Source organism: Phalaenopsis equestris, unplaced genomic scaffold (assembly GCF_001263595.1).
Source record: "Phalaenopsis equestris unplaced genomic scaffold, ASM126359v1 Scaffold000244, whole genome shotgun sequence".
Lineage (NCBI taxonomy): Eukaryota > Viridiplantae > Streptophyta > Magnoliopsida > Asparagales > Orchidaceae > Phalaenopsis > Phalaenopsis equestris.
The window spans coordinates 328,383-347,869 of record NW_018164686.1 but is presented as its reverse complement, the minus strand read 5'-3'; the positions used below and the strand labels follow the sequence as shown (position 1 = coordinate 347,869).

Here is a 19,487-nt window from a genome sequence, read left to right as displayed (position 1 = left end):
CGTTGTTCCTCCCTCCCCCACCACCAACAAATCCACGCTCACCTTACGACCCACCCCCTCCTCTCCCCCACCCCTCTCCTCCATTCTCTCATTCGCTCAGCCGCCGCCTCCGGCCACCTCAACTACGCCGGCCATCTCCTCCACCATTTCCGACCAACCTCCACAATTCCTTGGAACCTTCTCATCCAAGCCCACTCAAAATCCCCAAACTCCCGAGAATCCCTCCGGATCTTCCGCCACATGCTCGCCATCGATTCCTTCTCTCCTGACAAATACACTTACACCTTCCTTCTCACCTCCTGCACCCATGAACCCTCTCTGTCGGCCGGGGATGCCTCGTTCGCCATGGCAATGAAATCAGGCTTCGCCTTCGATCTATACGTAGCCAATTCTCTTCTGAATATGCATTCAGAATTTGGCAGAATGTATTCCGCCCAACAGGTGTTCGACGAAATGCCGCTTAAAGACATCGTCTCCTGGACCAATCTCATCAAGGGGTATGCAAAGCAAGGAAATATGGATATTGCCCGTAAACTGTTCGATGAATTGCCGCATCCGAATGAGGTCTCATGGGTTATCATGATTGCAGGTTATGTAAAGGCTGGAAACCACCATGATGCCGTAAAGCTCTTCAATTCCATGTTGCAGATCTCAAATGATCTTCCTCACGAGCCAACTATCGTCTCTGTATTATCAGCCTGCACTCATATCGGCGCTCTAACACAAGGAAGATGGATCCATGCTTATATTGAAAAAATCAGTCTGCCAATGTCCATCAACATCACAAATGCTCTCATTGACATGTACAGCAAATGCGGCATCATAGAATCAGCAAGAGAACTTTTCATCCGAGCTCCAGAGCGAGATTTGTTGACATGGTCATGCATGATCTCTGGGCTAGCACTCCATGGTCGCGGCAACGAAGCTCTAGAGCTTTTTAGTCAGATGATTGCGGATGGTGTTAAGCCAGACAACATTGCAGTCCTTCATGTTCTGAATGGATGCAGTCATTCAGGCCTGGTTGATGAAGGCTGTTCTATATTCCACAGAATGAGTCAGTCATGGGGTATTACTCCAGAGATAGAACATTATGGGTGTCTGATTGATCTCCTCGGTCGTGCTGGCGAGCTTCAGAAAGCTCTTGGGATCATCATCAAGATGCCATTAGAGCCAGACATCATCATTTGGAGATCGATTCTTGGTGCCTGTAGAAATTACAGAAATGTAGAGCTTGGGGAAAGGATTCTGGATCAGATTGTTCCATTGGAATGTAGAAAACAAGGTGGAGGGCACTTGCTTGTTTCAAACCTGTATGCAACAGCTGGAAGATGGGAGGAAATGGCGGAACTGAGGAGCAGAATAAGGGATGAGTGCGAGCTGCAGAAACCAGGTTGGAGCTGCATTGAAGTTGATGGTGAAGTGCATGAATTTGTGGCGGACGATCGCCTTCATCTTCAAATTGTTGAGATTCGACAAAAGCTGACTGAAGTATTGAGGGAGGTGGCTGAGAAGGGAGGCTACCTTACGAATACAGAAGTAGCATTGTTTGACTTGAGCAAAGAGGATAGGGAGCAGGCAGTGCACTTGCACAGCGAGAAGCTTGCTGTGTCCTTCGGTCTCATGAGTGTGGCGGCGGGGTGCTCGATTCGCATAGTGAAGAGCCTCAGGATTTGTGAAGATTGCCATTCAGCAATGAAAGCTATCTCCTTTGTTTTTGAGAGGGAAATAGTGGTGAGGGACAGATCCAGATTCCATACTTTCAAAGAAGGCAAGTGTTCCTGCTATGATTATTGGTAGCTAGGAAAAAAAAAGGGCTGAAATGGTACTTTAACTCTTTAAAGAGAAGTGTTTGATTTCATTTTGTTCATATATTTGGTTGTCCATAGTACCATTTAAAAAATTGATGAAACTTTTAAATTAGAATGTTTCATTTTTCTGTTTCAAGGAGGGGTGAGCATGTGGTCAGTTTGGATTAACCCGTTTGTAAATTTGGTTAAACCAATTACTAGCGAAATCCAAAATCCGTAAAATCAAACCAATTAAAATTTTGATAAAACCATACATGCCACACAGTTCTTGTAGATGTAAATCTAATACATTGGTGTATAAGCCTATGAATAAGAAATCGCATTTGACTTCTAAAAAGCTGGTAAAAATAGTATTTTGATTTGATGTTAAAAGATTTGAGTGTTATGCATGCAAATATTAAAATTTAAGTGCTAGGTATGTAAATTCACAAGAAATGTGTGATATTTACAAATTGTTAATGCATTGAATTAGAATTGACCTTAAACTGTAATTTCATGGTATCAATACATCAGTAAAAAACAATAAATCAATACAAAAGTACTGGATAGGATTCCAGGAAATAAATGGTAACAGCTAAATGCAAATGAAAATAAAAGCACCATAAGCAGTATCTACAAAATTACCCCATTTATTAGACATGTATTTATTCATAAAACCTCTTACAACCAATATTTTAAGGCAGTTCTTCATCATAGTAGAAATATAAAATTACTGAATACACTCAGGCTTCTTGTTTTATTATCCGGTAAACATATCTCATACTCGAATAGACAGACTCATTGTCGTACGGCAAACAACATACAAAAAGGAACGGCACGGTGTGAAACTTGACCTCTAAACAGAGAAAATTCAAGTGCTTGCTATACCATTTTCAGCTGTGTGGTTCTCACTGTTCTCAACAGGATTCGGCATTTTCACGCGGGCTCTTATTTCTTCGTTCTTCTCTCCAAACTGGCTGAAATTTCCCTTGGACTTGAAGAGTTGATTGTGATGATGCTTGCAGTAGAGCTTTCCATCGTGTGACATGTAATTGGAAGGACTGATAGTGCATCCTCCATGCGAGCATTTGAAGCATGGCCTGTGATATGAATTTCCATCAACAGCTACCTGGAAGAACATAAGAAAAATACTGATAAGAACTAGGAGGAGAATTCATGGCAGGACTTAAAAATCAGTTTTCTTTCATGCAAAAGATGTAATTTTAAAGTGTCAATTGTATGAATGAAAGAGTCTAGGAAAAATATATCACTATTTTAGCTTTTAAAGAGTAAAATACAGCTTTTCATGCATAGGTAAGGCGGGGCAGAAGTAAAAATTGAAGTTAAGGTGCTAGATATGTAAATACCTAAGAAAGTGGTATGTATGTTAATCTTCCAAGATTTTATGAAGAGGAGAGAACTGGGCGGTATCACTAGGAGGTGTAAATGAGCCGAGCTTGAGCACGCTCAAGTCCTATTTATATTCTGGTCGTGTTTGAAATGGCTCCCAAATAACTTATTTGTGTCAGGCTAGATTCAAATGATTTTGTTCGAATTAATCTCGAATTCGAGCTCGGCTCGAATTTAATTCACTCATTTCATGAGACTAAAAAATGTGATTAAGTATTTTATTATTATTAAATTTTAAAAAGATTATTTTTACAAAACCTAATCTGAAAATCAAACATAGTTCTTTTTTATTTCTAGCATTGAAGAGCTTATTTTTTACTTCTACAAGGCATTTCTCACTGCAGCATCCCCTACTTTCCGATGCGCGACACAAGATACTTGGATTATGGACCATCCCACCTCCACATGCATAGCAGCCGCTGGACCAACTCCAAGTTTTTTGTAGAATTTACATGCATACAGGTCTAATCCTACGTATTTAGATTAAAGTGGGGCAAGATTTTAAACTTATTTTAGGAGCATTTACAAACAAACCAGTCAAATCCTAGTATTTACATATTGAACACCCATCAAAGAATGCTTACAGCAGACATCAACTAAATTTTAGGGATATTTACATACATATCACCAAATCCTATGTATTTATATATCTATCACCTACTTATATTTTTTATAATTGTAGTATCCAAAAAATTTAAATAATAAAATAAAATGTTACATTTTTGAACACATAAAAAATTAATATAAAAAAGGATATAAAAAATATTCTTATTTAATTATTTCGAGCCAAAACATGCAAAAACATGAACGAATAAACTTTTTTTTGTGTTCGATTCGTTTTTAAAACAAGCTTAAAAAAAATTATTTGTGTTTGACTCGCTTGCTAAACGAACAAATCTAACACAAGCTATTTAACGAACCAACCATGAGTAGTTTATGAACAACGGGTTTTTTTTGATAGCCCTAGGTGTCAACCTGTGCAATGGTGTTTTCAGCAAATGCATTTGAAAAATTCAAGGCATATAAAATTTAAATAGTTTATCTACATAGATTTTAGTCACTAATTCCTTGTGGAGATTTATAAACAAGAGATGATGAGATGAATATTAACAATTTATTCTGTACTGAATATAATTTCAGTTGGGTGATTATTAGGTTTTTTTGTAGTTAATAATGGACTGTCCACATGGACTTAATTGATAATTGATAAAATATTATGTGCATGCAAGCACATTTTACTGACAACAAAATTGCTTGGCAATAGGTTGTAGATCTTGATAGTCATATTATCTAACATATCCATATGTAAGGCTGTTGAGCAAACAAGTACACTTGATACTCATCTGTACAAGGCTCGCTTAAATTCAATTATTTACATAATTTTACAAGTATGAGTGAAATTTTAAAAGCTTGTTATAAATGAACAAATTTGAACATTGACGCATTTGTTCATTTATGTATGCAAAACATGCTCTTTTATTGTTTAACAAGTAGCTTGCTAAGAAATGGATAACTGCTCAATTAATGAAAGCTCGGAAGCTTATTTGATGACTTTTCTATATTTTTGTATCAATTTTCATGTACATTAAACACTTGAAAAATTATAAACATTATTAGAGGAATAGGTTTGAGAAAATATCAAACAAATAGTTGGATATGTAGATTTAAATTTATTCATAATTAAACATGGCCAAACAACTTAAATTAACATAATGAATTACGACAGGTTTGATTAAATATTTTAAATCCGGTATCTTTAGTAACTAGGTTATATGTTTAAATCATTAGCTTCAAACAGATAATCTGTTAGGCTTTATGAAAGCTTGAACTAAATAAAAATATTAACAAACAGAATTGAATAAGATTTAAAAACCTGGGCGGCTGGGCCATGTTTATGATTAACTTGAGCTCAATAAAAAAATAAATGAACGAGCTTGAACAAGACAATGATTGGCTCAATTCGAATTGATTAATTTATAGCCTATCGATATATTATTTTCATTATATATATCTACAACCGTAATATTAACATGACTAAGAATACATCTAATAAAAGGTCACACTTAATTATGATTTTGCTATACATACTAAAAGATGTCAATGGCATAGTCATTCCCTTTGGTTTGCTATACATACTAAAAGATGTCAATGGCATAGTGATTCCCTTTGGAAGACAACAACAACAAAGCCTTAATCCCACTACGTGCGGTCGGCTAATCATTTTTCTCCACTGCATCCTATTTAGCGTCATATTTTCATCTAGTTCTAATAAATTAATATCATTTTTTATACAATAAGCCCAAGTATTCCTAGGTATACTCTGCCTTTCTTAACATAAATCGAATCTAAAACATCTACTCTCCTAATCAAATTATCAAATAATCGATGTTTAATGTGACCTAACCATCTAAGACGACTCTCTTTAATTTTGTCGGTAACTGGAGCTGCACCAACTCTATCACAAAGATATTCATTTCACATTTTGTCTCTAAGTGTAAAGCCATTCATCCACCTAATCATTCTCATCTCGGTAACACTTCACTTAGTATTATGCTTCTCTTTTAAAGGCCAACATTCAATGCCATAAATTATAAAACTAAGAAATATAAAAATTATAAAACTAATATCAATATTAATATGAATTATATGTCCACTTTTAATATTTGAAAGAATTCAAGGCTTTATTAGATTAGATGAATGATTTAAATAATATTTTTGCTGCCTCATAATTGATGAAAGATGCATTAGATCTGTTTGCCCTAAATTGACATATTCTTCTTAAATACTCTTAACAAAAAGTTCAAAATTATGGCAATTCTGTTATTATATGGGCCGAGAAGAATTATACACTAAATTTAAATCATAGAATATAAATATTATTTGTTTGCCATTAATTTATGCATCCAGATTTATTGATGTACTTGAGGTAAATTATAAGCAATATATGTTTATATCATAAGAAAGTAAAATAAGCCTTGGTTTAAATTATATCTTGTCTATCTTCTTGCTTCCTATACTACATTCCTTAATGTTTATAAAAATAACAAAATTTAAGGATGTCCCTCCTACTTATGAAACATGCTCCAACAGCAACATCATATAAAGATAAACCCAATCCTATCAAAGAAATTATAGCTAATGAAATCACTAATCCTCCTTTTGATGTTGACCTAAACATAGAAAAAGTTTATCATATGAAGAATTACACTTTATACAAAGCTTTCTTGGTGCCTAGGATCACACCTTATTTTGAACTCGTGCTCAAAAATGAGTATGAGCTGACATTGAATTTGATAAATCACTGCTTATTCAACAAGCCATTATTATAATTCAAGATTTGTATTTACCTCCTTTATTCCATTATTGAATTCATTTTAAGTTATCTACTATAGTTGAATAGTGGGCATAGTTAATCTTTAAGAAAATAATATAATTCATCAATACATATTTCGAATTAAATGAAAATATGACACTCAATAGGACACAATAGAGAAAATAATTCATGTAGCCGACCCCACTTAGTGAGATAAAGGCTTGTTGTTGTTGTTGTAATCCATTTTTAAAAAAAAGTTCTTTTATGGCTCTTGAGAAGGATAATTTGGAAAAATATATTTTGTATTTTCCAACAAATGAGTTTTTTAGTAGTTCCATTACTTGCGCTTCTTCCCGGATTCATTTTGAATTTATTTGTAGTCCGCTAGAAGAGAACTTATCATCCTATATGTATGCATCAAATTATATTACTACTTTTATTAATCATATATATAAGCTATATGTCAACGATAGCAATAGAGTAGGCATACAAAATGAAAGATTGAGCAGTCATGATTGTTCATTTATAATGTGAGATGCTACATCTATGTACACGTCTATCCTTACACACTACTTGAATTACACTTACTTGATAATATCAAGAGAAGCCTTGGTGTCGTATGATATTATTACAATACTAAAGTCTTAAGCATATGTACTTTGTTAACCCTTAACAAAATTACTGGTTCTATTTTCTATATTAAATATTTTGTCATCTAATCAAGGCATTTTAAAGCCTTAAACAAAAATATATATATATATATATATATATATATATATATGTTTCCACAACTATATTTTCTAATTTCTCAATAATAGCCTAATTATTAATTCTTAAATGAGTTTCTTTGATGTTACTTTAATATCAATTCATCCTCTACTCCTTTAGAAGTAATATTCACCCCGCCAAGATCCATATTGTGTTGAATGCGGGGGAATTAATATAGACATAATCACACTCATTCTAAATTATCACCAGGTTGGTGATAGTGATAATAGGAATAATATAAATTATCCATACAGCATCGACCTCTCTAGCATCTAATTTTAAACTGCATGTTGTCAATTCTTTTGCATCTGACACGGGTTCATAATTGAAGGGATTATTTTATTTTATATTTTCAAGATTTAAATATTTTATCTGCTTTATAATAATGTAGTAGTAATTTGTTATTTTTTTCATCTATAAATTAGAGAATGTTATGACATATAAGGAATTTGATGGTATGAATAAGTTTTTATCGTACATGTGGAGCTCTTCCTCATCTAGTGTGAGATCTAAAATGTTTTTAGAAATTTCATTGTTATCTAGTTAATTTTATTACTCTTCTTACATATTTTCTGCCATTCTTATCTTCTATAGATTGTTCAAGTTCTTTTTGCATAAGATGCACATTAGGAGAAACTATTTGATTGTATTGTATGCCCTCTGAGGTTGGGTTGAGTGGAAGACTAATCTTAAATTTTTTCCCAACTATGAAACATCGATCCAACAACCTACCATGTGATCAAATCTTCTTGTAGTCCAAAATTTTTGTCCTGGAAAGCATAACATAAAAGTAATAGATAATAAAAAGACCAAAATGAAATGAACTCTAGTGCAAAATTATTTGTGGAAAACATGGTTGAATAAATTTAAAAGCAATTGGATTTTTTCACAGTATTGATAGCAATTTCCTTAGTTAATCTATTACATCACACTTTTATAGGGAGGAACCCTTTATTCTGTGCTTCCTCCTTATACTATCTCTTCTAGTAGTATAGATTTAAAGCTATATTTCACTCAACACTAGTTCATGCCTCTAGTTCTTTTTTTTTTTAATCCTTCCAGAAAAAAAAAGGCTTTAAACGATTTCTTTTTTTCTCCAGTATTGTTATTGAAGAAATATGGGGAAAATCATATTTTTCTTATTTCTTAATAATCAAATTGCAACTCTTCTCCTTACATAATAATGAATGGATTAATTACAACAATCACAACTTACTAAAGTAAATATAATCCAAGAAGGAAAGAAGTATGACATAATAAGAAGGATAAAAAGTTAAAATAGGAAACTTAAAATTCCACACTCCCACTCAAACTGGGTCATAGATGTTGTAAAGACCCAACTTTGCATTTAAATCAGTGAAGCTGCCTAGATGTAGAGATTTAGTGAAGACATCCACGACTTTGAGATGAGTTAGAATTTAGATTAAGTGAATAATGCCTCCATTGACATTTTCTGAGATAAAATATCTATCAATCTCAATGTGCTTAGTCTCATTACGACGCACAGGATTCATTGCAATACTAATTGCGGCTTGACTGTCACTAAACATCTTTATGGGATTGGCATTAGAGTATCCCAACTCATTTAGTAACCTTTGGATCCATATTCCTTGATAAATTCTCAAAGCAAATCTCTGATGCTCAGATTCAACACTACTTCTGGAGACCACTGCTAGTGTTTTGCTCCTCTAAATCACAAGATTTCCCATATATATGGAAAATATCAAAAAATGATCCTTCAGTTTGTGAGTTCTCCCACCCACTAACAACAGTATAAACATCTATCTCTCTGTTGTCCGATTTCTTAAATAATATCCTTCTATCAGGGATCTTCTTAAGAAACCTCAATATTCTGCAAATAATCAACAAATGTTCTTCATTCAGACTATTCATATGTTGACTCATAATATTGTCGGAGTAAGTAAAAACTGGCCTAGTGTGTGATAAATAGATGAGATCATCACCAATTTTTGGTATCAACCCATTTCCACTGATGTATTTTCTCTCTTTGAATGCAACTTTTTCTTGAAATCCATAAAATTCTCAGCAAGTTTTCACCCCAACATTCTTGTCTCTTTTAGAAGGTCTAGGATGTACTTTTTTAGGATATCACAATACCCATCTTGGAACTGGCTACTTCGATGCCTAGAAAGTATCTCGTCGGCCCTAAATCCTTAATTACACAATATCGAGAAGGATTTTAAATCCAAGAACTTTGTTTGATATTTTTTTAATGAGGCATGTGTTGTGAGTACGACATCTCCTCAGAAAATTTTTTAGATATTGTGAGAAAACATTATAGACCTAGATACCTCAAGGAGGTTTCAATTCATCCTCTCAGCTATCCAGTTTTATTGAAGAGTTTCAACACAATAACTACCATGGATAATATTGTACTTTGCAAGGTAGGATCCAAGAATAGAGTTGATGTATTCATTTGCATTATTAATTTTAAGAACTCGAATTTTATATTGGAATTGAACGGATATCATATTATGAAAAAATTGAAAAAATTTGTACAGTTATAAATTTTTCCTTTATGAGAAATATTCAACTAGTTTTAGTGTGGTCCACAATACAACAACAACAAAGCCTTAATCCCACTACATGGGGTCGGCTATATGAATCCTTTTTCTCCATTTGTCATATTTTCATTTAGTTCTAATAAGTTAAGATTATTTTTTATACAATAAACCAAAGTCTTCCTAGGTCTACCGCTACCTTTCTTAACATAAGTCAAATTTAAAACATCTACTCTCCTAATCAGATCATCAGATGGTCGACGCTTAATGTGACCAAACCATCTAAGACGACTTTCTCTAATTTTTTCCGTCACAGAAGCTACACCAACCCTATCTTGGATATAATCATTTCACATTTTATCTCTAAGTGTAAAGTCACTCATCCACCTAATCATTCTCATCTCGGTAACGCTTAACTTAGTATTATGCGTCTCTTTTGAAGGCCAATATTCAGCGCCATAGAGCATTGCAGGTCTCACCAGCGTCTTATAAAAATTTCCTTTCAGTCTAAGCGGCACTTTTCTATCACACAAAAGGCCCGAAGCATTCATCCACTTCAACCAATCAACTTGAGTTCTACTATTAACATCCCCATCTATATCACTATCGCTTTGAACAACAGACCCGAGATATCTAAATCGTTCACACCTTTTAATAATTTGATGAGAAACCGTCGGGGTCTGTCACTAGAGCTAATACTACTAAAATTGCATTTTGTGTATTCAGTTTTAGTTCTACTCAAATGAAGACCTTTAGACTCCAATGTAGACCTCCATAATTCAAGTTTTTCCTGGGAAGTTTTTCCTGTTCCTGGGCTCTTTCTCTCGTCTTATCCACGAGAAGGATATCATCAGCAAAAAACATACACCAAGGTACATCATCCTGTAAATGTCCCGTAAGACCGTTCATAACTAAAGCAAAAAGACATGGGCTTAAAGCCGATCCTTGATGGAATCCAACAGAAATAGGAAAATATTTGGTCAATCCTCCTTTAGTTCGAACACAAGTAACAACTCTAGTATCCATATGTTTAATGACTTGAATATAAGTCATACCAACACTTTCTTCTCAAGAACTCTCCAAAGGATATCTCTTGGAACCTTATCGTAAGCTTTTTCTAAACCAATTAAAATCAAAAGTCGATCCTCCTTATTATCTATGAACTTCTCCAATAAATGTATAACTTTCATGGTAGACCTGCCCGACATAAATCCAAATTAATTATGAGAAATCTTTGTAATAAATCTTAATTTATGTTAAATTACCTTCTCCCATAATTTTAAAGTATGGCACATCAACTTAATTCCTCTATAATTTGCACACTCTTGTGCATCCCCTTTATTCTTAAAAATTGGATCAAAATACTTTTCCTCCACTCATCAGACATCTTTTTAGTTTTTAGAATAACATTAAAGAGTTTAGTAAGCTAAGAAACTCCCAAATCTCATAAGCATTTCCATACTTCAATTGGGATATCATCAGATCCTACAGACTTTTAACCATTGGTTTTCTTTAAAGTTTTTCTCATCAACTTCTTTTTTACTAATGCGATGGTAAAAATGAAACGTTTTATTATTATTAACGATATTAAGATCACTAAGGTCGATCGTACTTTCAGAAACTTCATTAAAAAGTATCAAAATAACTTACCCACCTACGTTGAATATCTTTTTCTAAGAAATGCATTTTTTGATTTTCATCTCTAATACACTTTACTTGAGTTAAATCGTTACTTTTCTTTTCTCTCTGTTTCGCTAGTTTATACATATAATTTTTACCCTCCTTAGTATCTAATCTATAATAAAGATAATTAAAAACAGAATTTTTAGCGTCGCATATTGTTCTTTTAGATTACTACGGGCCGTTTGGTATTTTTCCTAGTTCTCTAAGCTTTTGTTCTCTAAGTTTTTCATTTCAACCAATTTTTATAACATAACTTCTTATATGTTATCTTTTCTTGCACAATATTATTCCACCATAAACTATTTTTATTTAAAGAAATTTTTTCTTTTGATTCTCCAATTACATCTTTTATTATTTGTTTAATAGTGTTTGTTACTTTATCCCACATAGCATTTGTTTCATCATGAACATCCCAAATTTTAAAATTTTGAATTTTACTCATAAAAATAATTTTTATTATGACTTTTAGATTCCCCAATCTAATTCTACGATAATGAGTCATAATATTATTTATTTTACAACTCTTCATCTTAAAATCTAGAACTAATAAACGATATTGGGTACTTAAATCCTTACTTGGAATGACCTTACAATTTTTACAATCTCAACGATCTCTTCTTCTCATAAAAAAATAATCAATTTGTGTTTTATTAGATCCATTCTTATAAGTAATAAGATGCTCATCTTTTTTCTTGAATAAAATATTAATAATAACAGAATCATATGTTAAAGCAAAATCTAAAATAACTCTATCTTCTTCATTAGTCACTCTAAAACCGTAGCCACCATGAATATTTCTAAAATCTTTTACCACTTTACCGACATGTCCATTTAAATCTCCTCCAATAAAAATTCTTTCTTCAAGAGGTATCATTTGTATCAAGTCTTCTAAGTCATTCCAAAATTTATCTTTAGACCCTATATCTAAACCTATGAGGAGCATAATATCACTTATAATATTAAAAATCTTTGTATCAATGATAATCTTAAGGGATATAATTCTATCTCAAACTCTATTAATTTTTACAACATTATCTTTCAAACTCTTATCTATAATTACACCTACACCATTTCTAGTACGACCCTTACCAGAATACCAAAGTTTAAAACCTAAGTTATCAATCTCCTTAGTTTTTTCTCCAACCCATTTAATTTCTTGAATACATAAGATATTAATCTTTCTATGAATCATAATATCAACTAATTTCATTAATTTACCATTGAGAGTACATATATTCAAAGTTCCTATCATAATATTAATTTCATTAGTTTTATGAACTAACTTCTTTACCCACATCCGTTGGTAATATAGAAACCCTTGCTTATTTGACATTACACCTGGGCGCCGGTGTAGCTGCTCTTGCATACTTTTCACAGTATTTAGGCTATACAATGAATCGCTTCCAGAGGACGCTAAATATCACTGTGATAGTTTTCAATTTTAATCACTCAAATATCACTGTGAATGACAGAGAAAGATTATACAGGTTTGTACTGAGATAAAGGGTAAACATGACGAGTATGTTTAGCCAATTGATAGATTTTACACTTATAAAACTTTGGCTTTTTATTAATAAAAATATGAGATGACCCAGACGAAAATGTCATAAAAAACTTGACTTTCAATAGAAAACACAACAAACGGAACATGGGAAGAAAATGATGGAGGCATTTGTGTGTTAAGTGAATAACTTTCTTTGAGCAAGACTATCAATCAACTTCCCCAAATTTACTAACTAAATTCACAAGAATTAGAATAAAATTTAATAACACTTCAAATCATGAGCAAACTTGCTAATTAAAAGTAAGTTGCAATCTAATTCAAGAAAATAAAACACAAAAGAAAGTTGAATATTTCTAGAGACTTTTGCTTCTCCTTTCCCAACAATCCTGGAGAGAGATTTATCGAGAAATCTAACAAATTTGAAATTGGTGAACCCTTGGTAGTTGGTGAGAGCATAAATTTCTCCAATCATGTGATCATAAGCATCTAAATATATTACCTAAGATCGCAATCTTTCATTGTTAGCGAGATCAGAGAAGGACATGATATCTCGGTGTATTGTCAAACTGGTAGGCCGCTCAGTTGTGCTTGAAAGAAGTTACTTTAACGCCACCAATTATTTCTTAGTGAAGGGACTAGGGTCGAACGACCCTTCAAAAGAGGTAGTAGAATGGACATTACGGTCTTGGCCTTTCCTCCCTTGCCCCAGTTACAAAATTGCAGTTTTCTAAGTAGTTTCCAATGCTTGTCCTTTTTGTGACCAAGTTTTTTGCAATTTTCACACAAAGGACGATTCTTCTTTGTTTTTGACTCAGGAAAGGAACTGTGTGTGTGTACAAGACAAAGCATTCAGTGCTAGATGAATCCACACTTCCCCAAATCCTACACCGTATAATACTGGATCTTCCATAAGCGATATTTAGGATGAGTGAACTCGGGAACTGTGCCTTCTCTCATGAGATGTTCCTCTGATTCTTTTCCATAAATGTCAGATTGAGACTATTGAAAGAAGTTATGACCATTGAGTTTATGGTTTGTGATAAAGTGAGAGAGTTCCATATTGTTTGGGTATAATTATTAGTTCTTATTCTGAACTAACCTCAAGTGCAGAGCTAGAAATCTTCATGTCGTACTTTGTCATAAGTCCTATGCACGTTCAAAGTTGGAAATAATTCCTAGATGAAAGAATTCCTAGATGATTGCGCCGCAAGAGAAGAGGAACGCCTGCAGTTGCTCTGCTTACTTGCTTGGTAAGGATCTGCTGAGAAGGCAGGAAGATAGCAGGGTGCGGTTGATATCCTTATGGTAGAGAAGACGTTAGCGGTTGAGAAGAACCTACAGGATGCAGCTTGGGGAGAACACACCGAACAATTGCGCATATGGAATTTGCACTATAAAGAGAAATTTGTCCTAACGGTTATGCAAAAACCTCTACATATGGGAAAGAGAAAGTTCAACAGAGAGAAAATTGATTCAGAGGGAAGGAAAGGCCTCCACAGACAAATAGATGATTGTAGGAGGTGTTCCAGAGGGCCTGCACCGTACATTATCCGCAAGGAGACGATTCAATGAAGATTAGCTATAATGAATGAGAGGCGCAAGGACGAAAAAAGGTTAGCATTTCAAACATGGCTCTGATACCATTAAGAAAGATGAGAAAATTGTATTTTCTTATCTTTGAATAATAAAATTACAATTCTTCTTCTTGTATAATAAGATAACTAGGGCGTGATTAATTACAACTTACTAAAAAAAACATAACACAAGAAAAAAATAAATATGACATAATAAGAAGGGAATAAAACTAAAATAGAAAACTCAGAATTCCATAGTTATATAAAGGATTGCTCTAAAGAGACCTTAGGAGAAAAATCGCTTCGCAACCACCTAGCAATAAGAAAGCTTATCCCATTGTTTTTAAAAACGCGCTTCAAGAGCAAAACAAAGTGAATCATGTGACGATTAATTCACTACATTGAAGCGCATTTCGAAACACTAAAGTTATTTTACATTTTTTTGCAAATTTAAATTTTTAATTATTGCAACGAATTGGTACAAATTGTTCGAAGTTTTAATTTATGAGTTCACCCTCAATGTTTGTCTTCAAGTTAGGAATTACACCACATTTTTTTTCACTTATATTAACTATTAAGTCATATTTTATATTTTAAAATTGTTAATGAATGAATTTATACATTAACAGTTTTATATAACTGTGATCGGAAAAAACTTCATTTCTTCTTATTCACAATTGAAAACATCTATTACATATTTATAAACCCTCCCAACTCTCTAGATTAGGAATAATTATAATATAGAAAAGATCCTATAATTAAATCTCTTCTAAGTAGGTTATCTTCTATCAAGTTTCCCAACATACAAGCTTCCTAACAGATAAGATTCAAATTTATGACTTTTCATAATAATAAACTATTAGCGCTTTGGTTAATTAAAACATTGCTTCTCTCTGCGTTTTGCACTTTGAAACAAAAATTAATCCTTGTGCATCGTATTGCGCTTTGATAACACTGGGCTACCAATGTAAAATCTGAAAGAAAACCCCAATAAAGGTTATGAATCCACATTCTCAATTTGGATTCATTACAAGGGTTTTGGAAGAAGATTTAAAAAATGACCAAAATAAGAATGACAATTTTACACAATCTTCACTATGAAAATGGCTAAAAGGCATAGAGTTGAAACACAACTATTGTTGAGAACTTGACAAAGATGGCAAAAATCAAACCATAAGTAGGAAGTAATCTAAAAACAGAAGAAATTTTTTTTGTAAACATGACGTGTTCTCACTACTTGTACCCTCCCCTACTGTATGAAAGCCAATTTAACATACCTTCTCAATAGGATACACAGTTTTCTTGCACACTACACACTTATCCTGCGTCCCAAGAAAAATACTTGAAATTCTGCTATTTGTTTGAACCTGCATGAAAAAATCGTAAAATTATTTCCTATAAAAATTGAAGTACAGAGAAAGATGAAGTTTACTACCATGAAATTTTTAATGTATGCTAATTAAATGTCTGGATACCTCACGATCAGTATGTCTTTCTGCCTTAGCAAACCTTGGAGCACCTGGAAATAAAAAATAAAAAATAAAATAAAGATAAATACTTAACCTTAACTTTCAGTGTGACAAAATATCAAAATTGCTGGCGTCTACCTTCAAAACTCTTATCCAAGCTTCCAGTCATCTTAAAAAGCTGATCATAATGAGGTTTGCAAAAGAGAACACCCTCAAAGGAGCTATAATCGCTGAGCTGCAATATTTTACAGAAGCAATAAGTTACAAATTCAAATAATGTCAGATGATATAGACAGAAAACAAGACAAATATCCCTACTGCTTATAGTGGATTATAATGGTTGGAATTAAAGTGCAGTCAACAGCTTTGCCGTCAATGAGAAAGGGAGGAGTGACGTGGAGCTATGAGTGAGCATTCAGTCGGTTAGGAGTTAGGACGGATCGGTTTTCATATTGATCAAACCAATTGCAACCACAAAGTTCAAAATCCAAAAGAGCAAACCAATCAAAAATTTGATAAAACTGATCCGGTTTAAAGCGCTTCTCACAAAATATATTTCTGTAGTTATTTTAGATCGTGATTTCTATACGACTTTAAAACACTGCTTTTTATGAAACAGCTTTAAAACAAATTTTAGAAAAACAAAACCAGAACCAAACAAGACCTTAAACTCAATCAAATCAAAGAGCATTGATAAAGCCGCATGCTCCTTGGTTTTTGGGCATAGTTCTCTGGTAGTGATCTTGTAGTTGCAGCACAAATTGCTTCTCTTGATGTTCGCATGATTTTAAGTATATGGCCTATTGCTTAAAAGAATTGCAGCTAGGCTAGAGTCCACATTATCAAAAATAAAATATATGAGATAAATTTGTATTATTAAACAAAAGATTACCAAATGATAGATATTTTGAAGGAGCAAAGGCTTTGGCCTTAGAACCTTAGCTTTAATTTGTCACATGTTTCTGCTATGTGAGCCTACCAATAATGCTATAAAAAAAACAAGGATTTACATAAATACCAGTCAATTCTGATGTATTTAAATATCTAAGACCTAAACTTTAATTTTTATATATATGCCGCCTTACCTAATGCATACAAATGTGTATTTCACATTTCCAAAGTTAAAAATGGTGGTATTTTTAATGTGATATGAAAATTTTGGGTGCTATAAATGTAAGAAGCAAATTTTAGATGCTAAATATCTAAATACATAGAGCTTGGGTGGTATGCTTGTAAATATCCCAAAAAATAACTCGTACAAAATTTCATCTTGAAAATTAGAATAAGATCCAATCACCCCACGAGTTCCACAGCAAAACAAAAACTCAAATATAGATAATCGGCAATCTTAAATCTTTGCACTGAAGTATCCAACTTAATTTTGTTTCTCTTTCTTTCTTGATTTTTTATGCAGACATGGGCTCGTCCTACTGTTCATAAAGCTGGAAGAACTTCCCTATTAACAAGCTAGATCATAAATTTGCAATCTCCACATAATCACAAGTATCACGACAGCCTCTCTCGCAACTACCTTTTGAAGATGTTTATTTATTTATTTTGGCAGTTTGAGTGCCCTATCACTTTGGGAGTCTTCGCTTTGTTTCCAAACAACTCGCTGCATATTTTACACATGTTGTCACACAAGAAGCGGCCTAATTTTTCCATCAAGCATCATCCAAATTTCTTTTGGAGTGAAACAAAAGTTCAACATTCCTTGTTCCTGAAAGGTTTTATTGCAACTGAACTGATCCAGATAGAACAAAGCTAAGAAAACCTTAGCAACAACGGTCATAATTCACAATCTTCCAAAAATTAGATCCACGGAAAAATCAACAATAGCCTCTACCGCTACTAATTCCTGTAGAAGCCGGTGTCACGCAGGATAGCCTATTTCTTCAACAGAGCATTGTCCAAGTATTGTTTGGTCATTGGTGTGAAACAAAAACTTAACATGCCTAGTTCTTTCTTTCTTAGCAAACAAAAGCATGAGGTAATTGATGTAGAATAATGGATTATCGTCTTAGCGTTGCACGAGCATTCAACACACACTCTAGTAAAAGAAAACAACCAGTAACGACACCATAAGTTTTTACGTGAAAAACCCGTAAAGAAAAAAAATCACGGGATGTGACCCAATTATAAAAATTCATTATAGGTTGATGATTACAGAGATCTCTTGTCCCATAGATAGAAAATTATTACTAGGTTTTTCCAAGTTACAACATCGAGCGTTCGGACGGTGGTGTCGACGACGATTGGTGGTGGTTGACGGCCACAGTAGTGCTCGAGTGCAATCAGTGGTTGTCAATATCGGTCGGCAGTGGTCAACGAAGATTAGAGGTGGTAGTAGTTGTCAACGACGATCAGCGGCAGTTGGTAGTAGTCTAAGACAGTCGGCTAGTGTTGATGACGGTAGGCGTTGGTCGACGGTGGTCGGAGGTGGTCGACAGCGGTCTGGGGTGATCGACGACGGTCGGGAGTGGTCGACGGAGGTCGACGGTGGTCAACGATGACAAGGATGACGTTGGACTTCAATTCCTCTCAAAACTTTAAGTTCACTCTCAAGCCTCAAGCTCCCCTAGTGTTCTGGGTAAAATTAATGCAAAAATATGAACCAATTTGATCGGACGGTCTAGAGAATTTCCTTCGATCAGACGTGTATGTTGGACATTTGTTTGAGCAATCTTAGGCTTGTTGGATTCGTCTTATCGAGACACTCGATCCAATAATAAGTTTGCAAGATTCGACATTTGTTTGACCTTCTAAATATGTCTGAAAAACTTTCAAGAGTGGTTTAATGACATGATTTGAGATTGATTTGTCTCGGATTCGACTAATTTTGGTAACATTGGGTTTTTCTTGTCAAGCTGGTCAATTTGACTGTAAGTTTGCTAAAATCGGAGTTCTGGATGAGTTTTTATCAATGTTTGAATATTTCTTGCTAAAAAAGCCGTCTCAAGATCTGTCATTCCTTGAGATTCGTGCGAGATGATGAAAATTTATCGAAGATATACTAATTGCCTCCTTTTTTTCGGCGAGAGCAAATTCTTCACCCGAAAAATATCCAGATCTAGAGCTTTTTCATTTTTGTCGGGCATAAGTGTGTGTGTGTGTGCCGCAAGCCTTGCCCTGTTGGTGGCGGGGTCATTATAAGTCCCCTCAGGTCAGTGTTCAATCCCACCGTGGCGCAGGGGCTCTGAAATTTTAGACACATGATGCGGATTCTCATCATGTGGCCAAAAAACGCATGAGAATGACTAAATTGGAACGTTCAGCTCGTTGCTCGCGTTTGTGGTTTTGGTTTTTTGATCATATATGTATCTTTTCTTTTCTTTCTTTTGGATTATGTGAGTTGTATCGTGGTGGTTGAATGCCTTCTTTTAGGCCCACACATATAACCTATCTGTATCTTTTCGTCTTTAATATATTAGCCTTTGTGTTATATATATATATATAT

At 33.8% G+C, this 19,487-nt stretch overlaps 2 protein-coding genes across 3 annotated transcripts in view; one reads left to right on the top strand and one right to left on the bottom strand.

Moving 5' to 3' along the window:
- Nucleotides 1-240: 240 nt before the first annotated feature.
- On the top strand, nucleotides 241-1,797 carry LOC110024085 (pentatricopeptide repeat-containing protein At5g06540-like). The gene has a single exon (XM_020723828.1). It carries the CDS (start codon nucleotides 241-243, stop codon nucleotides 1,795-1,797), a length of 1,557 nt encoding a protein of 518 aa, XP_020579487.1.
- A 614-nt stretch (nucleotides 1,798-2,411) lies between these two features.
- The window catches only part of LOC110024077 (LIM domain-containing protein WLIM1-like), a 35,661-nt gene continuing 18,585 nt past the window's right edge, over nucleotides 2,412-19,487 (bottom strand). For both annotated transcript variants that reach the window (XM_020723821.1, XM_020723820.1), the window contains 4 exons: nucleotides 16,169-16,265; nucleotides 16,037-16,080; nucleotides 15,839-15,928; nucleotides 2,412-2,916 (listed from right to left, as the gene is read on the bottom strand). In XM_020723821.1, coding sequence (XP_020579480.1) covers nucleotides 2,659-2,916; nucleotides 15,839-15,928; nucleotides 16,037-16,080; nucleotides 16,169-16,265 — 489 coding nt within the window. In that variant the 3' untranslated portion in view covers nucleotides 2,412-2,658. The remainder of the gene's footprint in view (nucleotides 2,917-15,838; nucleotides 15,929-16,036; nucleotides 16,081-16,168; nucleotides 16,266-19,487) is intronic.

Bases quoted from the DNA above. Each gene is read 5' to 3' on its own strand.
- LOC110024085 (XM_020723828.1), top strand. From the start codon at position 241: ATGCTCGCCATCGATTCCTTCTCTCCTGACAAATACACTTACACCTTC.